At 36.1% G+C, this 19,583-nt stretch overlaps 1 protein-coding gene across 3 annotated transcripts; it reads right to left on the bottom strand.

Annotated features, from left to right (window-relative positions):
• Positions 1–643: 643 nt before the first annotated feature.
• Positions 644–16,147, bottom strand: LOC110732701 (mediator of RNA polymerase II transcription subunit 34). Of its 3 annotated transcripts, XM_021912680.1 has the most exons (20): positions 15,382–16,141; positions 13,810–14,030; positions 12,584–12,730; positions 12,274–12,489; positions 11,643–11,747; positions 11,426–11,530; positions 11,221–11,343; positions 11,037–11,125; positions 8,936–8,972; positions 8,812–8,845; positions 7,546–7,598; positions 7,398–7,475; positions 7,231–7,296; positions 6,224–6,290; positions 6,046–6,099; positions 4,332–4,439; positions 2,792–2,856; positions 1,914–1,992; positions 1,213–1,433; positions 644–990 (listed from the first exon to the last, which is right to left on the bottom strand). In XM_021912680.1, the coding sequence occupies exons 1-20, from the start codon at positions 15,446–15,448 to the stop codon at positions 805–807; spliced, it is 2,121 nt and encodes a 706-aa protein (XP_021768372.1). In that variant the 5' UTR covers positions 15,449–16,141; the 3' UTR covers positions 644–804. The 3 variants fall into 3 exon arrangements, 2 of the variants coding, with proteins under 2 accessions (XP_021768372.1, XP_021768373.1); XR_002513511.1 differs by lacking the exons at positions 644–990; positions 1,213–1,433 and adding an exon at positions 2,500–2,600 and having other exon boundaries at positions 1,913–1,992; positions 15,382–16,147; XM_021912681.1 differs by lacking the exons at positions 644–990; positions 2,792–2,856 and having other exon boundaries at positions 1,271–1,433; positions 15,382–16,147.
• Positions 16,148–19,583: the final 3,436 nt, after the last annotated feature.

Genomic DNA, 19,583 nt, shown 5'->3' with positions numbered 1-19,583 from the left:
TTTCAAAAGGCAAATTAGTTGAGTGGCAAAAAAGGCAATCTTGGACTGTTGTTGGAAGTTGGAGCCTTAATTATTAATCTGAAAATTACTATAGTAAGGTACACTCCAAGCAAAATCTCTAAGAATATCTGTAGGTCCCATTTATTCATTCATTTGGGGTTCTTATTACTTTTACCACTTATTTTTCTTTAAAGAAAAGAAATACCTAAATATATTTGACAATTAAATGCATGGACCAAGCTTTATTCTTTACACTTGTGTAAAATATACAGAGATTTTAACATTAGTCACGAGCTTATGACTTTCGTTTCAATACGAGTTTTATTTTACATTTATACTTTATCTGTTTTTTTTTTTTTTTTTTTTTTTTTTTTTTTTTTAATCGATACTTAATTTTAGAAAGATAAGTTGAATGGAATAAAATATTATTACTCGTACGTAAGTATGATTTGTTGGAGAATTAAATTTTATAAATAAGAATTGAGGTAATAGTTTACTAAAAAGAAAGGGATGTGAGAGAAGAGTGCTTATCAATCCGGCCGGCCCATTTAGAGAACCCCTGAATAGAAGGATACCAATGACTACAATCGACATAAGAAGCTAATTAGTAATGACTACAGTGTACAAGCATAACAGAAACAAAGAAGAAAGCAAATACCAGACTATCTTATTTGTTATAATATATCAGTTGAAAAATATGGTGAAAGTAAGACAAGTAAATAGTACCTAAAGTCAAAATGGTGCGATTATATCAATATAGTACTGATTGATAGTTATATTATCCGTCTCACTAAGCTATATATGTTATTCGTCATCTTCGCTGCATTCTATAAGAACAGGAGTTTTTGTCTTTGCCTTTTTTGAAGCTCTATTGTCTTGTTCTTTATTGATTTCAGGATCAGGATTCTCTAATGCAGAGCTATGGGCAATTTCTTCAAGGATTCTACTTCCATACTTTCCACTTTTCACCTTCCCAATTATCTTCTCCAACTGCAGAGAACATAATATTTGTTCAGACACGTGAAGAATCTAAGTCGTCTATAAACTGAAAAAACAGCTACTGAAGAATAACATTTCTTAGGCAAAGATTGTATTTGAGCTACTGAAGGGTCAATCATTCAAAGCTTCAAACATATGCAACTTAAAATTGTCACCACCTGTCAGCAAAAAAGTTAAAATTTGCAAAATCGAGGGGTATATACTGAGACTTGCCTGTTCTATTGAATCTGGTTTCTCAGCAGCTAGCATGCTGATCTGCTGAGTAGATAATATAGAATGAGGGAATATTCCTCCATGAAGTGAAGCAAGTTCCTTACGCAGCTCATCCAGCCCGTATTCCAAATTGGATGATGCTGATTTCCGCTTAGCAGACTTCATAACCCCAGCTTTAATTTCCTTACCACAGTAGATTTGAAGCTTCACAGTTTTCATTCCTGCATAAAGCGTTTGAGAGGGAAGCTAGAATTTCAAACACGGTCATGAATAAAATGCTTGAAACTGATTAGCCAATAAAATGCTCATATCTGCACTACAGATGAAGGTGGCCACTAAGAGAAGACCAAAGATGACAACATGAACAGAATGCTTGAAACTTTTCGAATATCTTATCAGTTATCACTCAATCAGTTCCAACATTAAAAAAAGTACGATTTCAGAGAGAGATTCCACAAGACAAATTGATTACAGTGAAGAAATTATGTAAAGCTTACATTCAACTTCTCCATACAGGCTACAATTGCAAATAATTTGTTCCCACCACACCATTAAGCCCTTCACTCATACTGAACTATTCCATATAGTGAAATAACCAAAGGTGGGAAGTATAGACAACGCCAAGCTCGATATATAGCAACTTCCCATTCTAACCACAAAGATCTAGACAGAGAATAATTGCCAGCAGGCAGGGAATTTACCTTGTAAGACCTGTTTTCCCAATGGACCTAATGTCACGTAAGCATTTGTTGTGTACGCTGTGTGTTGAAATTCTTCTTTCTGCATACAATTATAAAAAGTGGTTAATTATATGCCAGTTAGATTCTAATTAGAGCACTTGAAAGAATATAGATTCCATATCAATAAAAAAAAGTAAAGAATCAAAAGGAATAGCTTTATCTGACTCCACAGGTGTTTTTATATACAAATACTTTTACAACAGTATGTCAGGTGCTAGGTTCAAGTCTTTTGGGGAATGTAGACAAGGACTTTTATACCAGCTCTTTATTTTGGCTAGAGTTTAATGTGGTATATGCACAACTTATCACAAGCTTCAAGTCTTTTGCAATATATTGATTTTCTTTCTTGACCCCAAACCATCATTGTCTCAGACTCTCAGAAGATGGAATTGTCATCTGTTCATACATCATGATCCTAGTTCTTAAAGATGAAACTCTTGCACTTGTAGTCTAGATATATTTCTTTAAATCTATTAAAATTTCCTGCAGGTCACACAGATTGGGTCTTGTCAGTATGTATTGCAAACAAAATCTGGACAAGACTTACATCCTTTCTTTTGGTAGGTTGACGTTTGGTTCTATTTCTGCTTCCTTCGCTCCATCTTTCCATCCAGTCTCAATTTCTCTCTCTTCCCTCTTTGTTCAATCCTAAATTTTTTAGGGTAAATTAGCTATCCCACAAGGTTTAGGCTATGGACTATTATATCCATTTTTATAAATGAATTACAGCCGGAGTTGATACAATGTTTCCAAAGCAATGGCATATTTATCAACTTGGCAAGCAAATGAGCAGGAGATATCTAAGGAAAACCTTTACAGGAAAATTACAGGCTCCTTACCAAAACACGATCTATAATTAGTTGGATGACAAGTTGCTCCATATGATCTCTTTTCAGGTCTGGATCTGGCAAATCAAACCATCATATTGAAACTTAAATGTGTTTAAAGCAATCAAACTTAGCCAGGTGCCATAGAACCATGAGAAAACAAGCATGCAATGTGAATAGAAAAATTAGAGATTTAAAACCAAGAAAAGTTCATGGTATATGCCAGGTATAGCAAGTTGTATGGCATGTGACTTCAATACAAAATTCACAGCTAAAGCTAGCAAGACGAACATAGACATGAGTGTATGACTCCGCAGACTCACTATAGCTAGGTCAACAGCACGTGAGCGCCTACTTCTCACAAATATCACATGTTAAAATCTGAGACTACTTGATAAGTGGCAGGCTTCATAACAGAGCAGTTCCAGGTGTTAAATAAATAGATCAACTCACAATTAGATACAAAATTCATAGCATATCATTACTCCTACCTCAAACTGGCTCCTTGCTTAGAATATACAGCGGTCATTTTATATTTGAAATGCATTAACACATTCACTAAGAATTGAGAAGCACAAGACATTTATATTAATCCAATACTCCATTATAACCCAAAATTGATATATTATCATCACTCTTTCTGCTCCATTAGCAATGTACATGACTAGATTCAAGTTGATAGTTTGATACAGAAAGACTATGAGAAAGTGGTTGGGACTGCAATGTCAGAATGCAAATACTATGGGCTATAAAGAGAAAAACTGTAAAAGTGTCTAGACCTCAATTATTACCATGTCAAGAGTTGAGACTACTATCTGATAACCTACGGCCGCCTCTCTCTACTCCTTTTTCTTCCAGCAAGGGAACTTATACAGAGTGTTTGGAGAATTGTTATGCTTTGGAAAAAGAAAGAAAAGCAATGGACACATAGCAGCATACAGCTATGGTTCTATACTAAAATCTTAAAGTTAGTGTAATAGACTAACCTAAAACGGGCAATATTGGTAGTCTAGTATTATTAGGTTAGAGCCTTTAGCCTTAGTATAAATAGAGAGAGAGAGGAGGAAAGAGAAGATAGGCAGAAATTTGTATTGAGGGAAACATTAGAGAGTCATGGCCTCAAGCCATTGTTAGAGAGTGATGGCCTCAAGCCATTTTTGAGAGTAATAGCCTAAACTCTAAAGCTATTAGCCTATCTTTTGTAAACCTTTTGCCATTTTCAATCAATATTCAAGCTTTAGTCTTAATTCACTTGCATTATTAAATCAGCAATATAAACCCAGAAAATCAGTCCATAACAGTTAGAGAGACTGACAATCAACAAGCAGACCATATTACTAGACCAGTACAGTGTTGATACTAGAAAATGATCAAGTTAATTGCTTTTCCTGAGAAATGAAATCTAGGGCTCCAAAGTTAAAATCAACAGTAAAATTATTACACTAAGCCAACAGGCAAATAGTAACCTAGGAAGTATATGTTACTCAACTAATCAAGGGCAGCAAACTAAATCATGCTTGGCTGCTTGCCATGTACACAAGTACACACATACCTAAGTCTTTCTGTTTTACTTTCATCTTGTCAACCAATTGCAACATTGTGACTCTCTGATCTTTTTCTTGTATACTTTGTATCAAAGAAATCACAGCTTTCGCATGACCTGCACAGGATTTCAAATTAGAGCACATAAGAGACTATTGCACTTATGAATTATATATAAACATTACAGAAATAACAGACCAATCAAAATCATGATAATCAGAGCAAAAGCCTTAATGTACTACTGTCAAGCAATTAGTAGGATGTTTCTCCGAGAATCACAGGCTCCAAATAAATTTCGAAAATGGAAGCACCCTGTACAGCAGTAAGACGGTACAAGGCACAAAGAGAGATGGAATATAGAAAGAACTGTGACAAAAGAAATTGAATTTCTATAAAAGAGAAGTTTACAGAAAAAGAAAATTGACTTTTACAAGGAGATGAGTCATCAGGAAACAACCTAAACTGTCAAGTTAAGAAAGAATGATTACTTGCACCACCGCCATGAGAGATGCTGAATAGACATGACAGCTTAGTGAATAAGCTCTCTCTAAGACCCAGAAGGTTGGACATCAAGATGTTTCCCATGTGTCCTTCGTACCCCTTGGGTGGTTGAAACATCTCCTACGCCTCTTAACTATTTATCCAACGGGTAATTACCTCAAGCCCTCAAGGCCTTCCCAAGTCACATATGGTTCAAAACCTGAAAGCCACCTTCTATGACACCGAGAGGCACCCCCAACAGGTAATTAAGTGTTTTTAAAAAAAGAAAAAAAAAAAAAAGAAAAAAGAACACACTCTGAATATGTGTATTATAACCTTCATTATTGGAGTTACATAGTATTTTTGAACCCGGAAAGTTTGTAGGTTAAAAAATGCTTCCCATGGGTCTCGTGGGACCACAGGATGGCTCTTTAGTGTTTGGAAACATCTACTTTGGCTCTTAACCATCCATCCAACTGGCTTTCGACACGTCCCTTCTCATTGCTCCATGGCCTTCCGAGGCCATTATTTGACTGACTAATAAGCGTTTATAGCTATATATAACCTCTAATGACCCTAGGATGCATATTCCGGAACTGCAAGTTGCATTAAGTCACCATCTATGCCATGCCTTCCCTACCTTAATCTTTGGCCATGACTTGTCCGGTTGTCCCTATAGTATCCTGGCTACTTAATAGATTGTTGTAGAAGAATATATTCCTACTGTCATGAAATTAATTATGTTAATGGTTAAAAAGAAAACTAGTACTACTGCTATCAATATTTGACTATGGTCAAAGTTTTTCTTTTAATTGTCTCAAAATTGATATATGATCTAAATTACTTAGCATAGCTAACAAAAAATAGCATCTATATCCCTTTAAAAGTAATAAGAGAGGTCATTAATGATAACAAGGGCAATTTGTGGATAAAATTTCTTTCGACTTGAGTTAGATATAAATGAATTCAGTCATAGCCTCATAGGTTCCTCATTCAGGTCAATTAAAATAGCAAAAAGGTTGACTATAGTCACAATAAATTATCTTATTGTGGACGAGGCTATCAATTTAAAGAAAGTCAGTTATAAGAAACGAAATTAAATTTGTCATTTATTAAATATAATAAATGTTTGCCTGGCCCACTGATCTTTTTGTAAGCTTGTAAATAAAATATTTTCTTTATATGACAATTTAAGGAAAGAACATTTCTGATAAAAACAGAATGATATGTATCGTAACACATACAGGAGACATCAATGTCTTTGATCTCACTAGAAGATACACAATTGTCACACATCCCTGCAAAAACAATACCAAAGCATTATGAGAACCAATCAGCATCAGCCTAAACTACACAGTCAATGTAACACTAGAAATCTCTAGGGAAGCTCATAATTTAAGAAAGGAGCAACAAAGAATATACCATTGCAATCTAGCAGTGGTTCAGCAAAATGTTTGAAAAATGCAGCTCGCCTGCACCCAGTCCTTGACTACAAACAAATTTCATTTCTTGAATATACAAATATCATACACATATACTAACAGCTAAAAACAAAAGAAGCAATATTGAAAAACAGTTATGGAGCACTTTTTCTCCAATTTAAAAAGAAGAAACAAATGGGCATTGAGTCCTCTGATCTCCCCATTGATATATAAATATAAGCATCTTTCTTTGAGATCCAACTACCTACTACAAATCCCAAATCCAGTCTTAAAATTCATGCTAGCTCCAGGATTCAGACTAGGTATTGTATTGCTTAAGATAATTCCTAAAGAAGCAAGGAACTGAAACTAGAAACAAAGGGAACTGGCTACTTGGCTAGTTTGTTTAATGAGGATTCATATGTTAAATCAACTAAAAGTTACAATCAACATCAAATTAAGAGGGGAATACTTTTAGTGACTCTAGGTCCAAAATCCAGGTATCAGAAACTGGGCCACTCGAAACAGGTACCTGGATATAATTGTGGAAACGTAACCGATTTGAGCTTTGAAGTTTTCAGAACATACAGCGGATCTACACGGCTACACCAGATCAGGGTCTGATCTAGTGCTGACCATCAGCGCTTTTGTACATCCTAAGGGATGTCATGGAGGAGAAAAGACTATTGCTGTCAAGTACCAGTCTCTGGTGCAACTTGCTCTTCTGGAAACCTCCGAAAAACCTAGTGAAAAAAAGTATTTCATCCTCCCCACCTCATGACCCTTTTTGGTTTTATGTACTATATTTTTTAAAGTCATATGCATTGCGGTTTCCTAGAATTTAGCTTCTTCAACTTGTTCAAAGGCATGCTCTTCCACTGTTTTTTTTTTTTTTTTTTTTTTCAGAACTGCTATGGCCTGGTCAGATACACCCTGTATTCATATTATTTAATCAACATATTCTTCAAATTGAAAGTCATGCTATTTGATGATTTAACAAAACAGTACCTGACAATACCGTACTATGTCATAGAGATTCTGCAGACCGGCGTTCTCATAGAAGACCATTGAACTCTGCCAGAGAAGCAACACATAAGGAGGGGGCGGGGGAAAGTAAATCCTTCAGTCATGATTAGTAAAAATAGATTGACAGATAGGGGACCCAGAAACTTTACCTGCCTAGGCATGTCAGCAGGCCTGTAGTAGAGAAGGCATTCTGCCGGAAGTCCATCACGTCCAGCACGTCCACTTTCCTGAAGCCAAGGGACATAAATTACAGCACAAATGTTTGCAGGAGAGCAAGTTCGATTTGAAGAAAGAAACCTGGTAATATGTCTCCATAGATTTGCTCAGACTGTGATGAATAACAAACCTGACTGCAAACAACACAATGTATTAGCACCATAGGCATTTATGTTATAAGACTAAGGAGCAAAAAGGGAACAAATTAACTCATAAACAAGGTAAAACAAGCATACACCCGTTGCAGACAAGTAAGACTGAAGAATGAAAAAGTGAATGAATAAAGCAAATGCACTGGCAAAATGACAAGGATATACTTGGGGTTCCTCTCTTACTAAAGCACCCAAGTATAGACAAGCTCATTGCTCGGCAAAGATAGGTCCTCTTCATACGCTCCACTAGTTCAACATAATATATAAGGATGGTATGTGTTAAATCCAATGTACCTTTACTACCCAGAGTCGCAAACCATCGATGCCCAAACAAATATAGCATCTTGAGTAAAGCAATATCTCACTGCACGATAACAATAGCTATCTAGAGCCTCCAAAGTGTTGTTGAGCTCCATACAGCATCCAAATTTATTTTTGGCATTCGTAAAGCCCCACATTGCTTTATTGGATCCCCATAACCAACTAAATTGAATATAGCCTTCAATTTGGGTTCGCTAGAAGGCTTTTAGGCTTGGTAGTGTATATGGTCTAAGAACCATCCTTACACCAACTCTATGTCTTTCCATTACTTTATGCCAGATAGCCATATGGCCCTGACGAAGCTTGGGTGCCACATGATGTCGGAGGGTATCTAATCACATTAGGAAGCTTTTTCCATAACCCACTTCAGTTGTACCCATTCTGCAGCTGCACTGGTGCCATATATGATTTCCAATGGCCTCCAATGACCCCTGAAGGCTTCCTCCATAACCTACTCTAGTTTCGATGTTGGTAACATTCAAGGTGGGTTAAACCAGGGTTGTTCCAAACCAAGTGTAGTTTATGATCCATGGACCAGGTACTTAATGTAAAGTCATAACAACCCTGGTATCTGGTATGACTCCTAAGGAAGCATTAAGTCATTCTTAGCATCATCATGTGCTTGCTTAATTTACGTATAAGTTGCCAGAGGGTTTGCTGTGAAATTAAGGAGCGGACTTGATGAAACCTTCTGGAGTGGAATTTCCAGCAAAGAATACCACAATATCAAGAAACTGAGTAATATGAATGGGAAAGGGGTGCATACTATTCAGCAACAATTGTCCTCAAGCTTATCAAGAGATAGTTAAGAAAGAAGAATTCAACAACATAAGGAAGCACTTAGCAGTGTATACAAGGTAATATCAATACGAACCATCAGGTTTGTTAATTCCCATGCCAAATGCCACCTGAAAGACACAATCACAGTGAAATAAGGCAGGCATTCACCCGACAAGTATAGATGATAATTAAGTGAATTATTTTGGCTAGCATCTTACTGTCCCAACAATGACCTGTAATTTGCCATTGCTCCACCTGCATCGTGATGGAAATACCAACAACTTAAATTAATATATGTCAATAAGCACCAATTCCAGATCCATCACTTATTCATCAAAAAACATTATAATAAAGACTACATATTGACTTAAATGAACCTAGATATCAAGGTTCATAAAAAAAACTGTGAAAATGAAGGGTGATCTAGCATACTCTATTGACACCGCAAATTTATATTGCATCAATTGATATGCACATACAGAGAAGTGATGAGTCAAAGAATGGAGCAATGAACAGAAAAGAAACAAAGGCAACAAAAGTTCACATTAAAAGGGCAACAAACCCAAAAGTAAAAGCCATAAGGAATTAGAATCAACATCCAAAAAGATAACATATTCTCATGAACAAGAAGTAGCAAAACCTGTTATGATTATACATAATCAATCAATCAATCAAAGCCTTAATCCCATAAGTGGGGTCGGCTACATGAACTAAATTTGATCATTCCGTGTAATCATCAACAAAGATCTTATTCCTCCATCCCTTACGATCTAATGCCTCATCCTCATGTACATCCATATACTTCATATCCTTCCGAACTCCTTCCAACCACGTCATTTTCGGTCTCCCTCTCCCTCATTTAACCCCTCCATGGTCCCACTCTTCCACTCTTCGTACCGGTGCACCCTTGGGTCTCTGTCTTACATGCCCAAACCAACGCAGATGATTTTCCTTTGGTTAGTCTGCCACACCTACCTTCTAATTCTATCTCTTAGAGTGTTCCCGCACTCCACCTTAATATTCGCATTTCCGTAACCTCCATCTTTTTAATGTGCTCCTTCTTAGAAGCCAAACATTCTATACCATAGAGCAACACTCGTCTTATGGCAGTCCTGTAGAATTTTCCCTTCAACTGTAAGAGAATGCTTTGATCGCATAACACTCCTGTGGCCGCTCTCCACTTAAGCTACCCCGACTTAATCCTATGGGTCACGTCTTGATCAATGTCACCATTTTTCTGGATGATCGACCCAAGATATTTAAAACATTCGCTCATGGTCAAGTCCTTTCCATCCAAACTCACCACCTCATTGCTTGACCCCCTTTGAGTACCAAAGCGACATACCAAATATTCAGTCTTACTCCGACTTATCTTAAACGCTCTAGATTCCAACCTTTGCCTCCATTGCTCCAACTTGGCATTAACTCCATCTTTAGTTTCATCCACCAAAACAATATCATGCGCAAATAACATACACTATGGGACTTCATCTTGAATTGGTCTAGTTACTTCACCTAGGACTGTTGTAAAAAGGAAAGGGCTTAATGCAAACCCTTGATGCAATCCAATTGTAATAGGAAAATCTTTTGTCAACCCTCCACATGTCCTCACATTGGTTGACACATCCCGATACATATCCTTAACTAGGTCCATGTACCTTCATGGGATACCTTTCTTCAACATTGCCCACCAAAGTACCTCTCTTGGCACCTTGTCATATGCCTTCTCTAAATCAATAAAGATCATATGAAGATCCTTCTTCTTTACCCTATAAACTCCATCATTTTTCTTATCAAATGGATTGCTTCCATAGTGGATCTCCCTGGCATAAAACCTTTGTTGTTTATGGCAGTTTCTTTGAATATGATAGTTTTCAATTAAAAGAAGTATTTTGTATAATCTTATACAAAATACTTCTTTTAATTGAAAACTATCATATTCAAAGAAACCGCCATAAACAACAAAGGTAAACAAGACCCACTTATTGTGCTCAGGGAAGGGATTAGTCATTGAACCCACTTAAATCTGCTTAAAGCTAGAATCATTACAATTGATTACATGTAAAAAGGTCTGAAAAAAGAGGTGTTTTGAAAACAATTTTGAGGTGTTAAGTGGCAAAGGTGACTATATAAAAGGAAGCAGTTAGCAAATCTTATAAAGCTAGTAATAGGGTAACAACGTACATCAGTTTGTGAGCTGAGATAGTAAAATTAAAAATTGGAAAGAATAAAAAAAGGAAAATTTAACAGGGAAACAAAAAGGCCAGAACCATGAATTGCTATGCTGAATGATTGATGCATAAAAAATTTAGACCTTACCGCATGTGAACATTTTCACGGTCTCTAACTTCCATATCAGCATGGTAAAAATCAGCTTTAATTCTCTTTTCACGTAGTTCCTTTGCAACCTATTTTCCAGAAAAAAACAGAGAATTGTCAGATACCAAAAAAATTATCGTTCACAGTATACTATCTATTGTTGAAATTAAGCCGTATAACTGACCTGCTCACATTCTTTCCTAGAGAAGCAGTAAACTATTCCTGATTCATTATTTGGATATGATCCACTAATAAAATCAGCAATTTCATCAACCACTACCTTTCCAACTGATGACTTCTCCCTCACCTGTGCAAGAAAACAGAAACAATCATTGGAAACTCTGGCAGCCAGGCAAATAAGAAAACATAGCACTCACATGTCTACTGACCATATAAAACAAATTTGGCCTGTTCACACTGCTAACAAATTTTACACATTTTTGTATATGCAACATCTCAATCAGATCAAGTTGGACTTTCTTTGTAGCAGTTGCCTGAAAATAATAAGAGAAAAGATCAGGTTAAAAAACATAAAAATTAATATATCGTGCACTTGATTCTTCAGCAAAAACAACTTGACAGAAAGAAAAAAAAGGGTAAGGATACCGTTAAAGCAATAACAGGAACTGTTGGAAATTGAGTCTTCAAAATACCAAGGTTCTTGTAGTCAGGACGGAAATCATGACCCCACTGACTGCAGCAATGTGCCTCCTGCAAAAGAGGGAGTTACTGACTTGTGCTAACAATTTCAGCTTTAACAAGATTCATTATATATGGCAGCAATAAACACAGTTAGCCAAGAATTTTGGGATACATCAAACTTATAAGTCATTCATATTCCCTAGATTTAAAATTTATGGGAGGAGAAAATAATGCAACACGAAAAAAAAAAAAACAAAAAAAAAAAAACGAGCATTTAAAGACAGCAGAAAAGTTGCAAAATCTTGTATATGCGTGCCTCAACAGACGACCACCATTCAAACATATTCTATTTTACAAGAAAGACTTTTTTTTTAATTTCTTATCTAGAGTGCACCAAGCAAATGACCGTCTTAATTTTATGGAATAGAGTACAATATATGTTCTTTTTTGGTTAGGAAAGTGGGAGGGAGTTTAGTAAATTGCTGTAGTTCTTTTATGATGATATGGTAATTTGTTTACAGCACCAGGTACAAAGTAAACACCATATGTCAAATGAGTTCCAACTCTCAAGGAGGAATTAGCAATCCCAACTCACATCTATTGCTATGAGCGAAAGACGGCCAGCATGGTGGCACTTTTCAAGCTTTGACATAAATCTTTTACTCTTAGATATCTTCTCTGGTGTGACGTACAATATCTTGAGGTCTCCTTCATTCTTTTCAAGAGCCTTGTATATGAACTTCTCATCTTCCTTGCTAGTAGTCGAAGTCAACATGTATGCTGGAACACCTAAAGCAGTCAGGCCCATCACCTGAAGCAGAAATTCAACATTTTATAGCTAGATTTGTTTGGTGGCAAAACAATGAATGCTTTGCTTCATGCAGCATTAGCGTATATGATTATACCTGATCTTGGATCAAAGAAAGCAGAGGACTGACTACAAGGCAAACCCCATCACGAAGTACAGCTGGAAGCTGGTAACAGAGACTTTTGCCACCACCTGCAGCCATAATCACCAATACATCTCTACCACTCATGACTGCATTTATTATCTAGTAATATCGAATTTACAGAGTCAGACCATGGTAGAAAAAAGTAGATTCCTGGATATAGTTCAACATGGAGAAAAATAAAGTCGCAACAATGGAAAAATTCGTTGCATTGATTTTATTATTAATAAACTAAAATAAAAGAATATTGATGAAAAGCCTGAAATATAGAGAAAATCCACCAAGACAAGCATTTCAATCTACAAAAAAATCCAAAAACATGAAGAGAACATATTACTTACATAGATATAATACCTTTTTTGTAACACACCAAAAAATAGCCAAAGAAGCAAGAATCTAGACTGTTGCTATCTTTTTGTTTTTGTTAAATTTTTTTTTTTTTTGGGACTAAGGCTTTGTTGTTGTTATAGTTGTTGTATACGACCAAAATGGTATCTGAATTTTTAGGATAAAGACACTGAGCCCAGGCTAGCAATTCTTCAACCCAAAACCCATTACTTGACCCTGATGCACACAATATATCCTCCTAACTGGAGGGGTCGCAGAGCTCTGTTGTGACCCCACTCCTAACCAGCAACAGCACACAAATTAAGCTCAATTTCACAGTTTCCCAAAAGACCAGTTAACGTGACAAACTGCCCAGCAACTCTTTCACCACTCCCATAGACATATATATGCTGCTCAAGCCAGCCATGATACTTCTGTAATTTTACAAAGATTAAGATATGAGATGCCTCCCAATGTCTTGTACCCTTGTAGAATATCAAATCTCAACCACAACACTATTGATTCATTGCAAGAAAATAAATCATTTGATAGAGAGATCTATCAAACCTCATTTGCTTTGTGAGAATCTAAGAAAATAATTTAAACTGGACTTCACAGCCTAGAGACTAAATTCATAATGCTGTTAAGCTAATGGATTTACAACATAAAAACAAAGACTTCAGTCACTCCACAATGAATCTGGCAAACCCTCAAAGCTCAAGCTAAATAGACCATGCATTATCAACCCAATTCAACCTAATTTGGTCAACAAAAAGGCAAAAATTTACAACATTACTGATTTTAGAAAACTATGCTTCCTTTAGATTAGACAAACAAGTTGATAACGTATTTACCTCCCGTTGATTTGCACGATATGAAGAAATGCCAAAAATGTTTAGTCGGAGATCCTCAGCCTCAGAATCCCAACCAAAAGACCCCGACCAATCCTCTGGAGCGGTTGAGGCACCATCGTTACGGTGGCTACCTGATGCCTCACAATTTTCAAGGAGTGCCTTTAGTTCAGATTGTCTGGCATACAAATTTTCTTGCTGATCTAGCAGTAGCTTTATTTGATCTGCAGATCCATGCAAAATAATAAACAGGTATTACCATACCAAATTAGATGACTTATACTCAGGTATCCACTTCCTGTTTCGAAGTAGTTTTTTCTTTGACTTTTAAAGATAAAATTTGGGTTGTAGGACAACATATATTGATAATCCATATTAAATAAGAAGAACATACGTAATTGCTATTCTATATATTGAGCACTTTCTTATATTTGTGATAATTTTGGACAATAAATATTGAGATATTAAACATCAAGGTTCGGACTTGTAAATTGAAAGTGAAAAGTGTTAAGGAGGGAGCGACGATCTTCTGGCAGGCTTAAAGCAACTGACACTTGACAGTTAGAAAACTTAACTTAACAGAACAGCATTATTAAAGACTGCCAAACAAAACTTTCAAACCACAAGGCCACAAAAAAATAGCCCCGATAAGCTTATATTACAAAATTCAAATCAAGCCCAAGATTGGACAAGGATACTGCAAGAAATAAGACGGAGGGGTCAAATGGGATTATTTTTTTCCCTTTGAAATTTATAGCATCACTGCATGAAATTCTCATTTTCTTCTTTTTACGTTTCGAAAACAGCTCGATAGTCAATACACTGCTTTGGTCTCTTGCTCACTTTAGGTCTTTAGCCTATGCCTTTTGTTAGGCCCTTCCTCTTAGGTTACACGTACAAAAAACATCATGATTACCCTAGCCATTGTTATTCTCTCCAATTCTTATTATCTGTCCATTTACCCAACTTTTCTTATCATGCAATATTTGTCACTTAAATCAATTAGCAACACTATAAGTCGTCATTTTGATACCGGATGCGATATTACTAGTCAATTTTAAATACCAACACAATTACTAACAAATCCTTAACATGTGTTGATGTGTATAATATTATAGCTTGGAAGACTCTTACTGCTTCTCTTTGTTAATTACATTTTAAAGTTCTCGGAATAACTCCATATATATAAAGACATCAAATGAGCTAAATTTCGGAATTCAGAAATCATAACATACCCCAATTATTTAATGGGTGCTTCTAACATGTTCATTTATACACTATCTGCAAACAATTGTAAACACAGAAAAACCAGACCCCCAAAACTAATTTCTATCAAAAATCTAAGCTTCATTTACACAAAAAGCAAATTACCCAAAAACCATCGTCTTCCACAACTAAAATGTACCTTTCCTTCAAATTTTCTGGTTATGCAAAATTTGACATTAAAGATGTAAATTTTATAATGTAAAAAATAAAATTAAAAAAAAAAAAAAAAAAAACCTAAATTACCCATATATAAAATGCAAAATTATACTGCAAGTTAAAACCTGAAAAATAAACAAGAAAAGAAAAAACCTTGAACATCTTGAAGCTCGGCTTCCACATTCAGCAGCTCTTCCAGAACTTCATTGGTGCAGTCCATTTCCCAAATTTCTCACTATTCGTGTATGTAAAATTTGTATTGCAACAAAATTGGTATTCTTCAATCAATATAATTAACCCCTAAAAATCGAAGATCAAGAGATTACTGCCCAATTAGATTTGCGAATTAATTGTAAACTGGAGAAAACGTTATGTTATTTATGCTTTATGCCCTTGTAATTTATCGGTATCAATACTTTAGGCCTTTCGGCTGCCCGAATCAATTAAAAAGGCCACAACCATTAGCCCATTCTTATCCGGGTTTTTCTGTTTTTTTTTTCGGGTTAGTTGGATCATAAATTTTAGTAAAAAAAAAGTGAAAATTTTCAGTGGTAGTCATCAACTTTTGTTTATTTGCATTAGTAGCCACTTTATATTTGAATTATATTTGGTAACCTTCAACTTTGAAAGTGTTACTTTTGTAACCTGATGTAGTAAAAAACATTAAAATAAACGTTAACTTTGAATTATAGTTAGGAAAATTTAACAGGAATAATCCCACCTTTTGTCCGTTCTCCCAGATTAATCCCACCTTTTTATTATTCCTCATTAATCCAACCTTTGCCCCCCTTTTTCTCACAGCAACTCTTGGAGGTTGACTACCAGTACAACCGGTTACAAGTGTTACGTGGCACATCCTAATTGGTTTTTTGTTTTTTTTTTAATTTACTTTTTTTTTAATTAAGAGAAGAATAAAATAAATAAAAAGAAAATAAGAAAGTAAATAAATAAAGAAAAAGAAACAAAAAAAAAAAAAAAAAAAAAAAGACCAGCCATACAAATCCCCCCCAAACCGACCTTCCTCTTCCTTAATCATGTTGGTTGCTCACATTCACCATCATCAACATCACATAATCATAATCGAATTGGAGGTGGTGGAGACCAGCACTGCTGTCGGTGGTGGAGACCAGCACTGCTGTCGGTGATGGCTGTGAGGTTGTTTCACCGGCTGACGGTGTAGCTCCGTTGTAGTGCCGGTGAGGTCTTGTACTCACCCTACCCCTACCCTCACCAGCCCCGAAACCCTCACGCTACCCCCTCCACCAATTTGAACTCCTACCTCACTTCTTCCTAAGCTTTGAAAACTGGTGATTTTTGGGGTGACTGGTGGTTTTTGGGGTTGGAGGAGGAAGAAGGAGGGGGAGCGGTAGCGATAGCGGCAAGGAGTGGTGGCGGTTCAGGTTCGTGGCGCTGCTGGTAGTTCGTCAGCGCGAAGGAGAGAGAAGGGAGTTTCGTGGGTGGTCGTGAACAGCACCGTGGGGCTGCGGTAGGTCGGAGGGGGCAGGTGATCGAGGCGATGGTGGCGACGGCGGAGCTGCGGTGTTGGGCGAAGAAAATGGGTAGAGCTGCCATGGCCTAGGTTTTCATGTGGATGTAAGGTGGCTGAAGGGAGGAGGGGGTGGCTGAGATGATTTTTTTTTTTTTTACATATTAAAATTAAAAAAAAAAACAAAAAACCAATTAGGAAGTGCCACGTCAGCACTTATAACCGGTTGAAACGGTCAAGTGACCTGTAAGGGTTGCTGCGGGTAAAAAGGGGCAAAGGTTGGATTAATGAGGAATAATCAAAAAGTGGGATTAATATGAGAGAACGGACAAAAGGTTGAATTATTCATGTTAAATTTTCCTTATAGTTATTTTAATTGTTAATTAATCTTTTAAAATTATTAATTAGAAAAAAAAAACCCTTTCTTCTTTCCCCCTCCTCTACCCCCTTACGGCCTTACTGCTCCTCTCTCTCCTACCTTTGCTATATTTTTTCTCTCTCTTAGAATTCTCCCCTAAATTGTTTGATTAAAGGTAGATCTAAGCCTCCTCCTTGAAGCTTACTCTGACTCTCTGAGTTCTGTGAGTTTTCTCTCTTCCATTGAAATAGTTTGTGAGGTAAGATGGTTTTTGTAATCATCGAATATCAATATCCCTTTGAAGCGTATTCCACGTTCTCCATGGTGGTGATATTTGATTCGATGGCTGGGTGGGGATTGATTGGCCTAAATTGGAGCTTGCGGCGGTGTGGTGGTGCTGGCTGCGGGTTGGTTGTTCGGCAGCTACTATGTGGCGGTTGTGGGGAGCTGCCCCGTTGCTGGCTGGTGTTGCGGATTTTGTGCGTGAGGGAGCAGGAGTAATAGTGTGGGGGGACGGCTGTCGGGAATCGGGCGCCGACGGGAAAGGGTGGGCCGGCGCAGGCAGTGGAGGGGGAGAGGAGAGGAGAGGAGGTGGCGGGGCTGGTCGGGGGAGGAGTTTTTTTTTTTTTTTTTTTTTAAATTAATCGTAGGAAAAATTCATACGAATAATCAAACTACGACCCCTCTTCCCATATTAATCCCAACTATAGATTATTATAGTATAATCTAAACTATATGGGATACCTTCTCAAAATAACCCCGATGACCAGTAACCTATTAAACCAGTTTATTCTTGCTTTTTTTTTTTTTTTTTTTTTTTCTCAAGCCTAGCTCCTTCCATCCCACCACTGCCATCACGAGCAATACCTTTGCTTAGCTATAATTGCCATCACCAGCCACACCATAAACAACCACCACTAAAGTTGTCATTAATCCAAAAGATGCTTAAATATTTTTGGTCTGTAAAAAAATCGTCCTCTGATTTGACCATAGAGAAGTTTTTTTTTTTTTTTTTTTTTTTTTTTCTAGAGAAGTTTCTTTAATGTAAATAACTCTTCCATTGATTCCTTTCCATATACTTGAGCTTGATTTTTTTAACAACATGAAGATATAATTTTTTTTCCCATTTCCTCAAATGCAAACACAAGAATGAAACAAAATCACCCAACAAATTCCCAATATTCTACGAAGTACAATTTTTCCGACAATCGGAACTAATAGATGCAATGAATTAAGGCAATAGATCATCCTTTGGCTATGGTGGTGACTAGGTGGTGACTGGTGAGTTTGCAATGGCTGGAGTGGGGAAGGAAAGGAAAGAAAGCATAGGAGAGAGAGAGAGAGTATTCTAGACTTTCTTTTTATAAAAAAAAGCCTTTTAAAAATTATTTTCCTTTTGAAAATAGAAAAATGGGAGCCAATAATTAAAAACACATGGCTCAAATGACTTATTAAAGTGGTTTCATCAAGTCAGGGATCAATATAAGAAAATGCACTATATAATTTGGATTATTATAGAATAACCTTTAGTTGGGATTAATATTAGAAGAATGGCAATAGTTTGAACTATTCGTATGAATTTTTCTTTATTTCAAATTATAATATAACTAACTAGTTATATATTTTTTAAGTTTTATAAAATTAACCTTAGTTAAACTTAACAGCAAGTTAATGGTTTTTAACCATATAAGGTTACGGAAGTAACATTTTAAAAGTAGAAGGCTACCAAAGATAATTCATATATAAAGTGGCTACCCATGAAAATAAGCAAAAGTTGATGGCTACCAATGAGAATTTTTCTTTACGAAGATGACGATATTTAAAAGACTTAAAAAAAAAAAAAAATTGCAAAGAAGGTTATGACTTTGTGAATGTTTTTTTTTTTTTTTTTTTCTCATAAGATAAAGTTGACTTTTTTTTTTTTTTGGTGCATAGTTGGATTTTTTCAAATCAGACTAGAGATGTTAGGATCCAAAAAACATAAACAATCAATTCTCTTTAAGAGCTACAAACTTACAATATGGTGGTGTTATATTTTATGGAGTACCCAACTCTTGACATGGACCACATGGTTATGTAGGCTTGTGGCCGTAGTTATTTTATGTGTAACTGAAACAGTTAATATTATACTCCGACTTTACTAGTTTTCTACTAGGATGATGTGGATAAATTTTTTGACTAGAATTATAAATCTTAACACACATCATTAATATAAATATTAGTTTGTATTTCCTGTCATATAATCAAATGCACAAATTGAAAGAATGGATCTAGATGGATTCGAACCACCAACCTCCCAAACATAATTTGGGCGCTCTTTCCATTTAGAGCTTATAGATCATGATTCACCTCACATAACCTGAATTTTAACCAAGGCCTGGGCACCATGCTTTTTTTCATAACAAGACTATACCGCTCAAAAAAAAAAAAAAAAAAAAAAAATCATACTTCACAGGCTAACAGCACAACGCAGCTCAGCATGCTAAATAACCAACAAGTCTTACTTGCCTG

The sequence above is a fragment of the Chenopodium quinoa genome, unplaced genomic scaffold (genome assembly GCF_001683475.1).
Source record: "Chenopodium quinoa cultivar QQ74 unplaced genomic scaffold, ASM168347v1, whole genome shotgun sequence".
NCBI lineage: Eukaryota > Viridiplantae > Streptophyta > Magnoliopsida > Caryophyllales > Amaranthaceae > Chenopodium > Chenopodium quinoa.
Note: the sequence above shows the minus strand (reverse complement) of the source record. Positions and strands in the feature narration are given on the sequence as shown.